This window comes from Saccostrea cucullata, unplaced genomic scaffold (assembly GCF_032062105.1).
Source record: "Saccostrea cucullata isolate Sc308-1 unplaced genomic scaffold, CSIRO_AGI_Scuc_v1 ctg2099, whole genome shotgun sequence".
Classification (NCBI taxonomy): Eukaryota; Metazoa; Mollusca; class Bivalvia; order Ostreida; family Ostreidae; genus Saccostrea; species Saccostrea cuccullata.
Window position 1 is genome coordinate 2,459 of NW_026921290.1, and position 18,620 is coordinate 21,078.

Consider the following 18,620-nt stretch of genomic DNA (forward strand, 5'->3'; position numbering starts at 1 on the left):
ATAAGGGGTCTAGATAGCCCGGAAGATTCTGATTGGCTGAGAGAAATCACGTGATCAGTTCTGATTGGTTGAGGGGATAGGTGGGTCAACTGAGTGCAGTCCTAACCCTAACTAACCCTAGCCCCCTAACCCTAACCCTAGCCCCTTAACCCTAACTAACCCTAACCCTAACCCCCTAACCCTAACCCTAACCCTAACCCCTAACTAACCCTAGCCCTAACCCTAACCCTAACCCTAAGTAACCCTAACCCCCTAGCCCTAACTAACCCTATCCCCCTTAGCCCCTTCTAACCCTAATCCCTTTTTTAACCCTAACCTATCCTATCCCCTAAATACGGGGTGCTTACATTGTTTACATGGGTACGTAGGTACTACTTTTTTTTTGTTTTTATGCTGACTATACAGGTAAAAAATGCGCCGTGTGCAAAAGACATTGCAAGAATGTGATTATGACGTCACGCTTCAGAGTCTAGACAGTCTAGCCTAACCGGTTTGAACTGGTTTTAGTGAAAACAAGAACACAGATTTTGATTTTTCAATTTTATTCAGAATGAAAATACAATTATACACTGTCTTCTTAATTTTTTCCCTCTCCTTTTTCTTTAGATTGTTTTTTCTTCAGGCGATAAAGGGATGCGACAATATACATACACTTTATAAATAGGCCTATCTGTAAAAAGTCCTTGAAGGCTGTTTTCTTTCCGAAACCTCTTTTCTTCCAATTGATAAAAACACAATCCAAGTTGAATTTTCCAGGAACTCTTCTCCAGTATTGTATAAGGTTCACTCATGATCTTCAATTGGTATTTTTGATAACCATCATATCCATTTTTTCTCTCCTTCAGACAGTATTTTTCCTCTCTGGTGTCATGATTTTTTTCATAATCTTCAGGATCCAATTCCACTCTTTTTACCAACCAAAATTTTTTGTACTTTAAATTCGGTGGCCATTTTAAATAATTTCTGTTGCGTTTATAAAAATCCTGGATGGCTTCTTCTTTAATTTTCATCCATTCTCCAAAACGTTCTCCGTTAATAGACCAACAATACTCCATTTCCTCTGTCATATTTTTTGTCTGCTCCATTTTTTTTTTACCTGTGTCCAATTCCAAGTACTCACACAGAATGATCATCAATGTCCAGCGCTGGTTTATATATATAGCTTGGATTTATTTTAGGGTCGTGTGCAAAAATACCTTTTACCTACGTTTTTTTATGCTGACTACACAGGTAAATACTTGGCACCGATTCAAGTTTGTTTAGGACCGTGTGCAAAAAATATGCTGACTACACAGGTAAATACTTGGCAGCGATTCAAGTTTGTTTAGGGCCGTGTGCAAAAAATATGCTTACCTATGCATTGTGACGTCATCCATGTCAGCGAGCTACCCTATACATTATGACGTCATACACTTGTAAAATTAAAGTTTCATTTTCACTTTTGTTTCTAAGAAGTCAACTTAGATTTTCAAAAAATGTAAGACTATCTTTTGTTTTTCCTCTCTTTTACTTTGATGATTTTCCTACTGTGAAGCTTTCCATGTATAAAGCTCAATTTTTCCATGACCACGGAAGTAAACATCCTGATGCATTCTTGTCATGTGAATGTTGAGAGCGTGTTCATTTTTGAAATCTCCTTTCTGACAGACCTATTCCACAGGTAAGTTTGTCTTATTTTTGTTTACATTTCCTATATGAAGGTCATCTTTGTATTTAACCATGATTATGTAAAGTTCTGTTTTGAATGTAAATGTACTATATTTATCCTCATTTCATGTGATTTACAGTTGTTTAGCCTGCATGTAACTCAGAGTGCATTTAATAATTCTTTGATGGGTCATTCTATGATTGAATTTCAATCAGAAAAATGTTCACTAAATTTTGGTAAAATACATGGTATCTTTTACATTTCTATCCCTTTTGTCTGTAAATTACTTTGCTTTACTTACATTGTTAAATGAGGTTAATTGTGTATCACTGAATTGTATGATTTTTTTTCAGGATCAGCTGAGATGTTATTTCACTGGATTATTTAATGGATAGACTTATTGGGCATATAGTTGAATATCTCTGGTAAGTTTGTCTTGTTTTTTTTAATTGTTTATACTTTTCCTATGAAGGTCATCTTTGCATTTAAGCATGATTATATGGTTAATTTAATTACTGTGTAATACTTATGTGATCTGTTGTCTCTAACTTACATTCATATAAGAACACTCTTATTTAACCTAAAATATATTAACACATGATTAAGGGATTTTCAGAATATTAATAAGTCCTTTTGTATAAATTATATGATTTAATTTCATAATTCATTATGTATGTTACCCATGGCCATGGAATTCAGACTTACTAAATGGTGATCAAAGAGATATTAATTAGGAATCTAATAAGAGAAAAGGAGGAAGTTACAAAAGATTTAATTCTAAGTTATTTACTTTTTGTTTTGATTCTAAATATGTGTGATATATGGTATACATATATTTTCATTTTCACTTTTGTTTCTTGGTAATGAGCTTTTCAAAAAATGTAGGACTACATGTTGTACTGTGATGATGCTAAAAAAGATGTATTTTTCTGTATGCAGTACTGACAGATATTAAACCAAAATTGAATCTGCTGTTAATAAAAAGTCTTTTAGTGTCTAAATAATTAATTTGATAATCATTTTATTTGTAATATTGATACAGTAATTGTGCTTTTTTTATTATCTAAAGATAACATGATGAACTTGTCTCATCTGGAGTTAATGTTAAAAACAATTTGTTTTGAGATTAAAAACAAACATTTTCATGAACTTTTTTGGCATTGTACATGTTTGTTCAATTTTTAAACATGCATTGTTTCACACAGTACTCTGTCATATTAACAAAATGGTTTTATTTCTACAGTCCTCAACCTGGAAGATATGTATTGTTCCTAACCATCTATAATCCATTCTCTATGAAGTTCAGACTGTCTGCTCTTCCTTTGGAAATACACAGTTAGTCAACCAACATAGAAACACACAAACTTGAAGGTAAAGTTTCAATGAGATACAATTGTAATATATATTTATTTATTTATTATTTTATTTATTTTTTTTACATGTGCATGTTTATAATTTTGAATTGATATGTAAATGATATATTTAAATAAAAAGGGCTTGGTGGTCATGGTCATTTTTAGACTATATTGATCTCCTTTTAGAAGAAGAAGAAGAGCTCCATTTCAATATATATACAAAAATGCATGATCAAAGTTTGAAACTAAAATGTATGAAAGTTTTCTTTGCCAAATGATAGTTAACAGCTGAAGATAGCATATCTATAGAATAAGTTAAATATGGCTAATTTGTAACCCCCCCCCCCCAACTTCCTTAATATCATAGTTGGTAAAGATAGCAAGTTTTGACTCCAATTGCTGATGAATTCTGAATTTCCCATTTAATATTAACATTATATCACAGGGAAAGAATACTATAATGTAGCACATCAGGATGACCAGAAAAGAAATCTTAATGACCCTCTTGACTATGTATAAAGATTGTAACCTTATAACTGATGTAAGATGATCTGATTGTGTGGAAATAAAATTCCCTGGTGTTTCTACTACCCAAGATCTTCTTATGAGTGCATGGGACTGTTGTAAACCTTATCCTGTTTATAAAAATAATACCTTGGAGCATGACACTTTATTCATAAAAGGTACTTTCAATATCATTTCTATGAGTTTGTGTTCTTTCTTTTTAATAATGTAGTAATGAATCCAAGTGTTATATCTCCTTTAACCTCATTAATATGTATGCTTCCAAAATCTTAGATCTGTCTGTATTAAGTTTCTTCAGCTCTTTGAACACAAATACCCTGATTCAATCTTTTGAGGTAAACATCCTAGAGACATCATAGATGATTATCAGAGTGTATATATCACAATCTTGACCATAAGGTCAATTTAAATGGTCAAAGGCACAACAAATAAAAGTGAAAACTTTTTTTTCTTTTTTTTTTAATCAGAATACATAATTTTGTAATAAACAAACACTGGAAAGTTACTCTCATAATGAGCCTTAATGTCTTCCAAGAGTTCAGTTTGGACTCCCTCCATTAATCCTTGTATCTTCTCCAATGGTTTTGTGGGCTAAAATTCATGTGTCTTTAACAACATTTTTTTACTGACAACTGTTTTCTCTTATCATCTATAAACTTGACTTCTTCTTCTCTAGTCAAAGGTCTTTCAGGGTAATCCAAGTAATTCTTACCTTCTATGGGTAATAAAAGGTTATATTCCTCATTGGCTTCTTCTTCCATCAAGGGAGGTGGTATAAATTCTACAGGATGTTCTACCATCAAGGGAGGTGGTATGATATCTTTTCCTCCCTCCTGTTTAAGTAACCATTCACTTTCCTCTAATCTAGAGTTTTTACTCATTTCTTTGCTGAAGCTGTTCCCCATAATGAAGCCAGTTCACAACTGAGGTCTGTTTATACAAATGTTTACTATTTTATACTTTTTTTTGGTCTATATTTAGAATTCCATCAAGCTTATATTACATTGAAAAAAATTTTAACTAAGATATTATTTTTTATTATTTTTCAGGATTCTCTAGTGAGGGCTTATGGAAATGATCTATGTCTACTCTCAGAATGGTGAAAGACTATCAGATTATGCAAAGACTAACAGAATATCCTCTCTTGGAACAATGAAACAAGAAAATCAAACAGGAGGTGGATGGAGGATTTAAGAAGAACAGAGATAAATATAATTTCCAACGAATTTAACCAGTACGATCATAGACTGTGGTTTACAGGATGACAAAGTAACAGGATTGTATCATTTTACTGTCAGACACTGACTATGGATAAGATGTACCCATTTATTAAACTGAGATCTAGTCAAATCAAGTATTGAGAACATGATTTTCTGAAAGCATGAATTTAATCTCACCATCTTCAAAGTATCTGAATGTGACTTTTATTTTTTTACCAATTTCTATTGAAGACTGTTGTTATGTATGAGAAGTATACATTTAAACCTTTTATTTTTCATCTTATTTCTATAACCCCTTAGAAATTACATAGATATCCAGATGCTATATTTAATGTAATTATTACTTTCCTGGAAATGTAAATATATTTTATTTGTGTATATGTGTGTATTGTGGCCTATAATGAAATTTAGAAATTGAAATATGTAAAGGTCCCTTAATATCCCACATCAAGATGTAGGTGCCCAATAATCTGTGATGCAATAATATCTTGAATATTATTTATCATCTCATACACTTCATATGCTTACTACACATATCAGGTTATAGTAATACACATAGTTTTATAGGATAATTTGTCATGGTCAAAGCATGAGATTATTGAGATGACTACATTTGAAAATAATTTGTAACATACAAACTTCACATCATTAGTAAAAAATGAATAGGAGATTTTCTATAGATTTTTGGATCATTTACTCCTGAGTAAAAGTTAGTTCCTGAGATTACTGATATGAATCATTTAATGCAATAACTTCAAAATTGTGTGATAACTTATAGACTTTATAAAAATTAGTTGTAAATTCTTAGGAAAGAATTAAAATATTAATCAAATGTACAATGTCCAAGGGTGTTTATTTAAATATTATTATGTAATATCTTGGGTTTCTGTTTATTTATCATATTCAAATTGAAGACAGTTGTTATGTCTGGTTATTATACATTGGATCCTTTATTTTTAATTTCTACAACCCCCTAAAAATGACACAGATATTCAGAAGCTAGCTTTGGTGTATTTTTTTTTTTACTTTCCTGGAACTGTAAATACATTTTGTTTGTGTTTGTCCTATTTTGAATTTAATAGGTCTCAATAAGACCCCTCCCCCCATAAAGATGCATGTGTCCTATAATCTGTGATAATATGTTGAATATTTTTATTATTCCATAAATTTTATTCTTACTACACATGTAGTGTTTGGAGTAATGCACTTAGTTGTATAGGACAATATTCAAGGTCAAAGCATGAGATTATTGAGATAACTACCTTTGTCAATTATTTGTAACCTTCAAACTTTACATCTTAAGTGAAGAATGGATAGGAGATTTTCTATAGATTTTTGGATCATTTTCCTACAAGATAATATTACTGACTTGAAACATTTCATGGTGATTTACATACCTGCAGTCATAAATAGATACATGTAGGCATGGGGTAGACTCCTATAGATTTTAAGATCTTCATTCAAAAGTATGGAAAGTTTTTAAGTTTGAAAGATTAAATGTCAGCATATCATTTGCTTGTGAATTTAAAATAAATTCAAACATATACATCTTTAGATGATAACTAGTTATTTCAATTCCTGGACTTTCTGTCTTGATATTTTCCTTTATTATCTGTAAAATTTAATGATTGCTTTTTAGTTTAGTTGAACTAGTTTCTTATTAGCATGTGAAAATGGCATCATCCAAATAAGTTCATCTACATTTTATATGTAGGAGAGAATTTTTCATCACAGGGAAAGAAAGAGATTGTCTTGTATAATATAATGCATTGGTACACAAAAATATCTTTCAATTTCTAACATGTTTCATTTTTGTTACGTGGAATAAGTTCTGTTGATTTCCTACCAAAGACATACTAGTACAGTAATAAATGTATATGATGTGTCAAAAAAGCATGTGGAAACCTGATAACTTTATCATTTCTGATTAAAAATCAAATTATGAGTTTCATCTCTGTTACATTATTTAAAAAATTCTAAGTAGGGCACACACCAGAAACTCTTAAAATTATTATATCAGGGTTTAACACAACAATTCCAAATGATTTTTGAACGCTTTTCATGTATCAGAAAGACAAAACAGAATGTTTGTTCACAGATGTTCCAAAGGAAAACAAACACAAAGAAATGATTTGTAATGTTCTTTATGTGATTCATGTAAAATGTATTTTAAAAGTGTACCCTAACATTCATCTTTTGCATAAATACATTTTTTGTGGAGAATTTCTCATAACTTTGAAAAAAGTAGTCTTATTGTATAATAGGGTTAGCTTAAAATCTTGTAGACTTTAAAGTTGTATATGATGTGTTACACATCTTACATATGTAACCATTTCAGGGTTTTCAGCATATATTGTAGTTTTGTCTTAAATTTGTTTGTTCATGTAATCAATAATTTGCTAATACTCAAATTAGGAAATATATGAGAGAATAAACAAGAAAATCAGGTTTAAAAAATGTTTTTTACTACAAAGGGGTTAGTCAATATATTGAATCTATAAGTACATTTAGTCTATACACTTAAGGTATTTTTGTATGAAATAAACTTACATTTGAGCATTTTTAGACAATTGTTAACATTACTTGAACCAGTTTTAAAAAAATGATTAGATTCACTGTCAGCATGTTATTTCATATAAAATAAATGAGAAAACAATTTTATTTGAGTCAGTTTTTTTTTTATGTAAATAAAAAAGCATTGGAAGTTGGGAATATTTCACAAAGTTGATTGAGCATAATTCTCACTAGGACAGTAGTATAATGATTTAAGCATTAAAGAAACCATTTCATATTTCAATATACAAACCATGTTTAGTCAAGCAGTATATAGTTTACTCTTGCCAAAAAGTAAATGGTATCTCTATTCAGGGTCAATCCAAAGGTAAAAAAGAAATGAAAAAATATATTTCTATTTATGTATCAAACATGTAGGTATTATTGCCATAAATTCACTGTATTCATTTTTTGTTCTCTTTCTATGTATGAATATCTCTGATTTAGGCAATCAGAATACAAGAAGTAAATGAGTTATGTCAAATGATGAAGGTATACACCAGAAAATTAACATGGACAGAGAATTCTGAGTTTCCCTCAAATATGGCCGCCAAGTGATGTGAAATAAAAACAAAATGTGGATTCATCTATTAGGATTGAGACTTGTACATATTATGAATGATGGGTACTATGACATTAAGAATGACATGAAAGAAATAAGTTCGATTCAATTATATGAACAGTTCTTAATCCATACAGTCAAAATGGAAGAAATATTTTACTTTATAGGCATAAAGTAACAAACACTTACCCAATGCATCAAAATTTTACTTTTTGAAGAAAAGGAACCTTACTTACTTTGTTGAGTTGACATATTTTTTGTTTGACAGGTAGACTAATAGTTTCTGACTAGTATAATGAGAACTTTTTATTTAAGAGTCCTCAGATTATTCTGATATTCTGGTTAAGATATCTGTATGACATCAATTAATTTGTTCATACAAAGGGATAAAAGCTTTTTTCCAGGTTTCCTCTTTACTCAGATTAGATTGTGTCTTGTTAATATATCCAACATATAAGATACTCATCAAAGTTACACAAAAGGTAAATAAATGACCTTATTAAGTTTTTAGTCAAAAGGTCAAAGTGAGGAGGACATCTGCTAAATTTAATTATTTAGTTAATATTCATCAATGGATAGGTTAATTAAACAAACTTCATATATTTTTGAATTTTTAGGTTAAAGATCAGCACAATTTTTTGCTATACCATTGTTTTCCATGAATATCTTAACACCTCACTTTTGACTTTTCAGGTTAAAGGTCAATGTATTCCTACTACATTAAAATCTTCATTATTTAAGGATCTCAGAGTGATATTTTTTTATTTGTAAGGAATTAGGTATAAAATCTCAGACTCTTTCTATAATATGTCACTGAATGGGCTTCTTCATTTTAGAGAGTTTTACGAGCAAAATCATATACTGACTTTCAATCCTTCAAAACACAATATGTATATTTAAATCTTGAGATTCAGACTTTTTCAGACTTTTAGGTTTTCAGACTTTTAGGATTTCAATTTTAAAAACTTTCAGACTTTTAATCTTTTAAAACTTTCAATCTTGAGGACTGAGTATTTTTGATATTCATTTGGTATGCCATGTCTTTTAAATCATTACCATTAATCCTTAGTCATTCAAACTTTTCATATATGTAATACCAGAGTGTGAAAGTAACAGTGTATGTGCAATCTTCTTACTGTTTATCTAAAATTACTGATTTTAATACAGTCAAATAAAATTTTCTGATGATGGAAATTTCCAAAACTGTCTGACTTATACATATTTAAAGTTCACACTGTTGAATATCCATAAATATCAAAATATAATGATTCAGCATTAGCTATCATTCATACACTTGTTGAAATTCCTCATGCAATTTTGAAGAATCTCTGTTCTAAAGGATGCTAAAGACAAAAGATCCATACATTTCCAAGTAGTCATAATGTTTTAAAACTATATGTATCCACATTAAATTAAGGAACATTGGACCCCCCCCCCTTTTTTTCCTTTATAACTCATGACATTTCATGTAGATAGTGGGTATGATGTGTAAAATAATCTTTTTATGAAAAGAGGATGGTGTAAAAGTTACTCTTACCCCACACCCAAGGGGAGTAGGGAAGGGGGTTGAATCCCTTTCTTTTTGTCCAAGGAAAACCTGAATTTTAAAGATTAAACATAAGTTATCAAACGAATTAAATTAATAAAATTAATTTATTTTCTAAAAGTTTCTTTTTTAAATCTGAACATTTAAATTTTTTTTCCTTTTGATTACCAGACTGTCTAATAGGTGAACTGTATAAAACTGAATACAGATCATTTTAAAGTCTTGCATTTTTTATGGCAAATCATTAAATAATGGGATAATATATATATAAACCTCACCCATACATAAACAGGAGTGAAACTGAAAAGCCATGCAGGTTTGCATTCTTAATCTTATTTTTTGTTTACTATATGTATGACTTGTACCACTCCAATTGAATAAATAAATAAATTAAAAAAAAAATAGGCTTTCCTCTCCTTAAGTTTTCTGTAACCATTAGCACACTCTCAAAAATACAGCACCTTTTAGAAAAAAATTATGGCTTTTTTTTTTCCTGTTTTATGTTAGACAGACTTATTTTCTATGAAACTGTGTTCATGTGAAATTGAATCCTTTTGACCTTATATACCTTAAAATTGAAGAAGTAAAAAAAAAATTATACCTGTTTTAAATGGATGACCATGTTCAGTGAGATACTTTAGTGAGATACTTTAGCAACAAAAATACAGGACCTGTGACCCTTCTATTTATAACAACACTTCTTTTTAAAAAATTCAAAAATTTATTCAATGATTTACACTTCTATTTCTTCTGATGATGATCGGTCCTCAATCAGTCGCGTCAACACCCCAGGTCCTTTGTTTTCCATCGAGTCTTTAATCTGGGAAAAAGGGATGCGACAATACACGTACTCTGTAGGACAATAATGAGGTGGAAACGTCAGTCCTTTTTTCTCCATCTTGATATAATATTTCAGACAATCTCCAATGTCCGAGAACCATGAACTTTCATTCCGAATGGTGTTGATGGGTGTCAGAAGATTCCTTTGAGTACAAGTAACCCATTTGTATTGCTGATAATGTTGGTTGATTTTCACCCTCACTGTAGATCCTGTTAGAGGTGGGATTTTCATTCTTTTTTCCAACCACACATTGTCCAGGGAATAGCCTGGATGATTTTCATAGAAATCCATGATGGCTCCTATTTTAGTTTTCATCCAGTCTCCTTGCATGTACATACACTGACTAATGGGACTCTCACAATACCAACGATACTGCATCTTTTGGGGGAAAACACGTCTGACTTGTTTCGTGTCCTTTTTCAGAATGAGAGAGAGTTGTTTGATATATACCTCTTGAATAAAGCTCCGCTTTATATATATATATATATACCTTTACTGTAAGAGCCGTGTGCAAAACATATACGATAGACCTACGTTTTTTATGCTGACTACACAGGTAATACTGGCGCCGTGTGCAAAAACCTATACGATAGACCTACGTTTTTTTTTATGTACACAGGTAAATACTTGGCAGCGATTCAAATCCCTGATTGTGACGTCATCCTTACAAAACCTAATGTATAGAGAGAGCGCGTAGTTGTGTGTTTATAGGGAAAAACAACACTAGAATTTTTGGGTTTTTCTTTTATTTTTTATTCATAACAACAAGAACAAGAACATCATTATAATAATAAACATTCAAAACTTTTCTTCAGTTCCTTTTGTATGGGAAAAGGTCTCCTCATGTACAAATAGTGTGTTTCACAACGGTTACCACGGTTAATGATATCGTATCTTTTTAGGGGGCCCACTTTCTTACCATAATCTTTAATACAATCTCCGGGTTTTTCTATCCATTTCCCTTGAAACAAAGTGCTTTCGGGTCCCTCTCTCTGGTGAGGCAAGACGTAATTGATTTTCCATTTGAATTCCCGATACTTGGGATGTCTTGGTCCTGCTAAGAGCAGGATGCTGTCCCCTATGGGATCAGGTAACTTGATTCTCTTATACAGGTAGATTTCATGGAGACCTGTTTGTCCTGGATTCTGATCAAAGAAATCTTGAATACATTCCTCTTTGTTTTTCATCCATTCTCCCTTTAAACTAGTACCCTTTTTAGGTTCTACTATTTTCCAACGATACTCTGAGTTTAAAACTTCCATGACGTGTGTGCTCTGTCCCTCACTCAGATCAGAAATGATCTCTAGGATTTGTAGGTCTCCTTTTTATATAGAGACTGGAGTATTTATTTTTTAACTTGCAGAGGAAAAAACCAATAGAGAATTTTAAATTAAGAATAATTCAATAATCTCATTCTTTTATCACTGAAAAAAAATCTAGGTCTGATTGCTTAACAATAGAAAACACTAAATTTGAGTTCTGTCCTTTTATTTATAGTTAACACAGAAATATCCGTTTGGACTGTTGAATCTCGCCACGACAGATGGGGCAAAAATGAAAAGAAGGAGCACACAAAGCACAGCAGCATAGGTGTCCACAAGGTAGAAAAGCGATTTGTAATTCCTCGTCTAAACAAATGTGACATTTTCCTCGAGCCTGGACGTCTGGTTGTGGGTTCAGTAGAGGTTTGATCTTAATGAAAGGTTTATATCCCTGCTTCTCTAAGTCCCCGACAAATATACTCATCACCCAGCTTCGACCCTTATACTGATTGATGTAAGGACAATTGGGATTCCAATAAGCATGTTCTGCATAAGGATCCTCCTCAAGATCCCAATTGGTTAAAGTCATTCCACAATGAAAACAGGTAGCGTTATCTTTCACTCCCCTGTAGAAAAACCCAGCTCGAGCTAGGTCTGGTATTTTCCCTAAGAGAGGTTCTGGCCATCCCTGCTCAAAAGTAGCTTCTCTCTTTGAGAGCTGAGCATACTGGGGAAAACGCATGGGTTGGTCTGGCTCGCGACTCCCCATGATTAGAAATGACCTTTGATTTTGAATAAGAATACCTTTTTATAGAGAAAAAAAAACAACACATAAAAACAATTCAATTTTTTATTTGTAACAAACAAACAAACAAACAAACAAACATATCAATAACCATAAGGTAAAGTGTTATAATTCTCTACAATTTGTCTCTTGTCATATACAATTCTAACTGTTTTCTCTGAAGGTTTGTTCACGACCTCACAATCCCGGGTCCTCTGGATTTTGCTGGGATAGGGAACTTTTATTTCCTCTATTTCTCCCATGAGCATTTTTTGTAAAGTCTCTGGGCACACCAACTGAGAGGTTCGATGGTTGAGAGTGACCCCTTTGCATTTATGAACCTCGGTTCCTTTGTCCGTTCGGAAAGCATAATTTTTAGGACCTGCCGACATGAATTTAGTGATGTGATCCCCGTCTAATTCGTCGGTCCATTCTCCTAAACTATGGCCCAAAGTAGGATTAAAAGCTCCTTCCTTATGTTGGTAAATGATACTGTCCGTATCGAAATAAAGGCCCCGTTCTTCTAAAGGTCGTAAAGTCTCGTAGAGATGTAAGCGAGCATAGGCGGTGGTAAAACAAGCTAGGATCACGTTTCCAAAGGGACATTCTTCGACGAATTCCTGTTTGTCTTGAAAATTCACTAGAATCTTGTCTTCAATGGAATCTTCTTTATTGACTAAGAGTCGCACACCCTTGATGTCGACCGTCGAATTTTGTAAGAGTTGATGTAATTCCTCTACTTCGTCCAAGTATCTGACTTTGGGTAATAACAAGCGTTGAGCAAATTTTCCCCACAGACAATTTAAAAAGAGTTTAGCAATGGTTCTTAACACTGGATTCTTCTTGATACTGAGAATGTCCATCATGAATCCTTCTTTGTATAACACTTCTCGAATGTAATCTTGTTCTTGTTCTGAGGTCTTACATTCGGAGGGAAATCCGGACGCTTCCTGTTTGATCTTGAGGAAGGTATCGATGTACTCTTTAAATAAGTCTTGACTGCGTTCTTTGAAATGCCACACTTCGTAAGTTTGCTCTAAGGTATACCCCATGTCCAAGGCTTTATGTAATTCGCACGTCACCCAAGTACCCGTGAGACTACGTTCCCGGTCGGTGTGTTGACATGGGTGTTGAGACGTAGAGTCTTGTTGTTGGGCACAGGTGCGACATAAGGGAAATAATAACTTACCTCCCGTCCGATAAGGTAATACGGGGTGAAAGAGGCCTCGGGGTGGTAAGACCCGACAGTGAATGAGACCGAAATAACTTCTCACGTCCTGGAAGTCGTCTGTGATGATCTCGGGATGCCCTAAGGGAAAAGGTCTGTGTTTCAATACGTAAGGGTATAAGGAACACACGTCCACGTATCTCATGTCCCCTTCATCACAATATAATTTAGTGGCATTGGTCCGGCCTCCGTACAGGGCTTCTCGAGGTTTCAAAGGATCCGGAATGTCCAGATCTCGTACAAATTGCTGTAAAGTCTCATCTTGTTGCACTTGTTGATCGAAATCGTGCTCCCAGATACTACACACGTTGTACCCCATGTCCTCTAAATCCGCAGTCCTTCTGAGGGTTTTCTCGTGTAATTGTTGGTAAGTAAATTGGGTCCGGTGAGGATGAGTTTCCGTCTGTAAACTGGGATAGCAAGTGGGGCATCCGTGCCAATAGCATCCGTAAAATTCGTAGACGGTACGAGTCGCTTCCTGGTATCCGTCGACGGTATAATTTCCGATCGGGACTTCGCCTCCGTTTCTGGCATGTCGTATGTGACATCCATTCTGATGACTCATCCAGGTGAGCCATCGACAGGCTTTGGCCGAATATTGTCGTGCCGGATCATACCCGAGGTTCGGAATGATGGCAATGCTGTCTTTAGGCATGAAATTTCGACGGTACGCTAAATTAGCAGCACTGGCAAACGTGATGGATTCCTGGAAAGGGTCCACGTTGACCAACTTCTTGAGGGTGCTTCTAAACCGTGCACAGCATTTGTGTAAAATGTCGACGTCCGAGATACAATACCCTACAAACTCTTTCTGGAAATCAAACACTTTTCCCCTCTGTTGGTCGTACCATTCGTAAAAAGCTTTTCGTCCACTGGTAGTCATTTCGTCCGGATTGTAGAAAGCTGCCGGTGGATAAGGTCCCACGTAATTCTGGTTCTGTTCCGTATTAAAAAAGTGAGGGAAATAACCTTTCTTCATTTCCTTCAAATCGAAAGCGGAGGGCATCTGGGCCAATGGAAAGGTTAAGAAACTATAAGAGTCGATGAATTTGAGTCCACATATTTCCATGGACAAGATCTTACTCCCGTTCATGATCACGCTAGGTTTCAGGGGAGAAGAATGCACTATGTAATTCAAAATGAATTGTCCGTCGTATCCTTTGAAGTTATGGGCGATGATGATGGCCCCATCGTGTACTAAAGTGGAATTCTTAGTACCTGTAGTGGGTTGAAATAACCAGTCCATGAACTTCTTTAAGGTGTCTGGGCCTTGAAATAGGTGCTGACGGGGTCCCATGTGTTGACAATGAGGACAAGGTTGGTCTATGGGTAAGTCATCGCAATGTTGACAGACGCGATGTGCCACACACAGATTAGGAACGTGAATGCCCGATTCCTGAGTGCATTCGAAATCGAAATAAATGGTAAACTCTAAGGTGCCTTTTCCCTTCTTCTTCTTCTTGGGCTTCTGTCGAACGTAGCACCGATGATCGGCATCGACGATTTTCTTACAGATCTTACACTGTTTCTGATCTCCGCATTTGTGATGAGGAAATAATTTCTTAGGTATCCAGGACTGACATTTCTCGCATATCCCCATTAAATTGCAGACAGTAGTGCTGGTCTTCTTACTATGAGGTTTTAAATGATTTTCGTAGCAGGTCCTGTTCTTAAACATTCCATGGCATTCCTGGCATTTAATCTTGATCCCTTCATCGGGACAATTAGGGTGATGTCCTAAACAAAAGGTACAGCGATGAGGGCATTTGGAGCGATGGTCTGTGAATTTAGTGTACCCCACGTCACAATGATCACAGTAATATTGGTTCCCCGTTACTCCCGGCATCGATATGATGGCATCGCAATGACGGTTGTCTAACAAAATGTTCAAACAAGTTCCATCTCCCCAGCCTTTGAAGATGCGCTCTAAACAGAGTTTAGTGGAAGTAGATTTGAACTGAAATATTTTCAGACGATACTGAGGAGCTAATACCTGTTGTAATTTCGGCCACTCTGCAGATCCACACGCTTGAGTGATATCACATCCGGCCTGTTCCATGAGAGCTATGGCTTCTCGTTTCTGGTCTAAGTATTGATCTCCTAATCTCATGCGTTTCCATCGTTTTTCCCATTCCGGGTCTGGATGTTCCGGTTTCTGACTGTGTAATCGAGTGACGACGATGGCTCTAGCCAAACAAAATTTATCATTGGGATTGACGATCCGAACGATGGATTGTTTATTTTTCTTGAAAGTTTCTTTATCCAGTTGTAGATGTTTGGTTCTGTTTCCACCACTCCCCTGGGGATTCTCGATGTGTAACAGATCGAATTTCGTGGAGCCGTCGCCGATTTTGAACTCCTTTTTGGATTGTTGCACACGTTGTATTTCTTTAAAAATGACGTCTTCGTTTAAATCTTTACATTGCATAAACCCATAAGAAATGTCTGAATCCAAAGATGGGTGACTTATGTTCAGCTGAAGGTAATCGTTAGGATCACACTGCATTTTCGATTTGAAGTCCTGTAACATGTTTGTGAATAATCGTCGAAGGAAAGCTGTGCTTTCTTCTTCTTCTGGAAATTCATCGAAATGAACGACATATTTATTTTCATGCGCTTTAAATTTCGGAGAGGTCCAATTTTCAGCTGGTCTCATGTGATAATACTCCGAAATGGGTTTAGGTGGTAAATCTATTTCTCTTTCGGTACTTTTTCGTTTCAATGTGCGTCGAGCCTGTACCTGTTTTTCTCTAGTAGAATCCATGTCTATCAGGTGATGGCTCTGAGGGTAAAATGAACCCAAAGTCGGAGAAAACCGTATTTATATACAGTGGATGACGTCATAATGCACAGGTAAGTTTTTTGCACACGGCCCTAAAACAAAAAATTGGCTCGCTGCCAAGTATTCACCTGTGTAGTCAGCATATTTTTTTTTTTTACACACGGCGCATTTACCTGTATAGTCAGCATAAAAAAAAACGTAGGTAAAACGTATTTTTGCACACGACCCTAAAATAAATCCATGCTATATATAAACCAGCGCTGGACATTGATGATCATTCTGTGTGAGTACTTGGAATTGGACACAGGTAAAAAAAAATGGAGCAGACAAAAAATATGACAGAGGAAATGGAGTATTGTTGGTCTATTAACGGAGAACGTTTTGGAGAATGGATGAAAATTAAAGAAGAAGCCATCCAGGATTTTTATAAACGCAACAGAAATTATTTAAAATGGCCACCGAATTTAAAGTACAAAAAATTTTGGTTGGTAAAAAGAGTGGAATTGGATCCTGAAGATTATGAAAAAAATCATGACACCAGAGAGGAAAAATACTGTCTGAAGGAGAGAAAAAATGGATATGATGGTTATCAAAAATACCAATTGAAGATCATGAGTGAACCTTATACAATACTGGAGAAGAGTTCCTGGAAAATTCAACTTGGATTGTGTTTTTATCAATTGGAAGAAAAGAGGTTTCGGAAAGAAAACAGCCTTCAAGGACTTTTTACAGATAGGCCTATTTATAAAGTGTATGTATATTGTCGCATCCCTTTATCGCCTGAAGAAAAAACAATCTAAAGAAAAAGGAGAGGGAAAAAATTAAGAAGACAGTGTATAATTGTATTTTCATTCTGAATAAAATTGAAAAATCAAAATCTGTGTTCTTGTTTTCACTAAAACCAGTTCAAACCGGTTAGGCTAGACTGTCTAGACTCTGAAGCGTGACGTCATAATCACATTCTTGCAATGTTTTTTGCACACGGCGCATTTTTTACCTGTATAGTCAGCATAAAAACAAAAAAAAAGTAGTACCTACGTACCCATGTAAACAATGTAAGCACCCCGTATTTAGGGGATAGGATAGGTTAGGGTTAAAAAAGGGATTAGGGTTAGAAGGGGCTAAGGGGGATAGGGTTAGTTAGGGCTAGGGGGTTAGGGTTACTTAGGGTTAGGGTTAGGGTTAGGGCTAGGGTTAGTTAGGGGTTAGGGTTAGGGTTAGGGTTCGGGTTAGGGGTAGGGTTAGGGTTAGGGTTAAGGGGCTAGGGTTAGGGTTAGGGGGCTAGGGTTAGTTAGGGTTAGGACTGCACTCAGTTGACCCCCCTTTCCCCTCAACCAATCAAATCACGTGATTTTCTCTCAGCCAATCAGAATCTTCCGCGCTAGCGGGGAGGCTTATACTACTCATATGGTTATAACTGATGACAAAGTCCATGTTTTGCTGTAGCCGAGAAACCCAAAATATGTATCAAATCAAAAAGTAAAATAGGAGATGCACAATGGCAATATGTAATAAAGATTCTGTGAAATTTTCATCAAATTTCACTCGGTGGTATAAGAGGAGTTGCGGATAAGAGACGGGTACCCTAAAGCGTAATAGACGGACGGACGGACGTACAGACGGACGGACATACCGATTACAGTATTCCCTCCCACTTTTCAAGCGGGGGTATAAAAAATGAGAATGTTTCTTTTGCAATGTATTTTAAAATATTAAAACCTCGGCTCCATGAATGATTTTGGCTCCCTGTGATAATTGAGTCCCGAAAGATGGTATATTTTTTTTTACCGGTAAATAATGCATTCAAATGATCCATATCAAAACGGACGAAAAATATATATATATATATATATATATACATGTACATGCAAGTTCCCCCTTTTTAGAGGCAGTTTACTTATTTGGATAAGGTTATATAACATGCCGATTTAGTATCTGCCGTTTCGCATATCACCAATATTAGGGCGGCGGAGAACCATCTTTAAAAATGTTTGCTTGCCCTCTCCTAGCTGCAATAATGTAGCCCTCTCCGATTTTTTTTTATCTGATATTTTCTGGAGAGGGCTACAATTCCACAGCGTCTCCGTAATGGTGCAAAAATATTTTTTTTAATACGGGCGACTGCAGGCAGAATTAATTGTTTCTACATTCAACTTACTTCTAATAAGACCAGATTTTTATTTACTGTCGACATCATTTCTCGTTAAACGCGAAAATCATGTAAAATAAATCTGTATATTTACTTCTCGCTTACTCAGCAGCCATGACAGTTCACGCGTGACGTACTGACACTTGCGCTTGAAATTTAGAATAA

The 18,620-nt window shown here is 34.7% G+C and overlaps 2 protein-coding genes and 1 long non-coding RNA gene across 3 annotated transcripts; 1 reads left to right on the forward strand and 2 right to left on the reverse strand.

Annotated features, from left to right (window-relative positions):
• The first annotated feature begins 1,362 nt into the window (after nt 1-1,362).
• On the forward strand, nt 1,363-6,936 carry LOC134259635 (uncharacterized). Its single transcript, XR_009990390.1, has 4 exons — nt 1,363-1,660; nt 2,002-2,073; nt 2,892-3,019; nt 4,578-6,936. It is a non-coding gene; the product is annotated as an uncharacterized LOC134259635 (long non-coding RNA).
• A 4,811-nt stretch (nt 6,937-11,747) lies between these two features.
• LOC134259628 (baculoviral IAP repeat-containing protein 7-like) lies at nt 11,748-12,281 on the reverse strand. The gene has a single exon (XM_062742230.1). It carries the CDS (start codon nt 12,279-12,281, stop codon nt 11,748-11,750), a length of 534 nt encoding a protein of 177 aa, XP_062598214.1.
• Nucleotides 12,282-12,400: 119 nt separating this feature from the next.
• LOC134259629 (uncharacterized) lies at nt 12,401-14,617 on the reverse strand. Its single transcript, XM_062742231.1, has one exon. It carries the CDS (start codon nt 14,615-14,617, stop codon nt 12,401-12,403), a length of 2,217 nt encoding a protein of 738 aa, XP_062598215.1.
• Between the last annotated feature and the right edge of the window lie 4,003 nt (nt 14,618-18,620).

What these genes read in the sequence shown, in the direction of transcription:
- LOC134259628 (XM_062742230.1), bottom strand. Translation starts at nt 12,281, where the DNA reads ATGGGGAGTCGCGAGCCAGACCAACCCATGCGTTTTCCCCAGTATGCT.
- LOC134259629 (XM_062742231.1), bottom strand. Translation starts at nt 14,617, where the DNA reads ATGAACGGGAGTAAGATCTTGTCCATGGAAATATGTGGACTCAAATTC.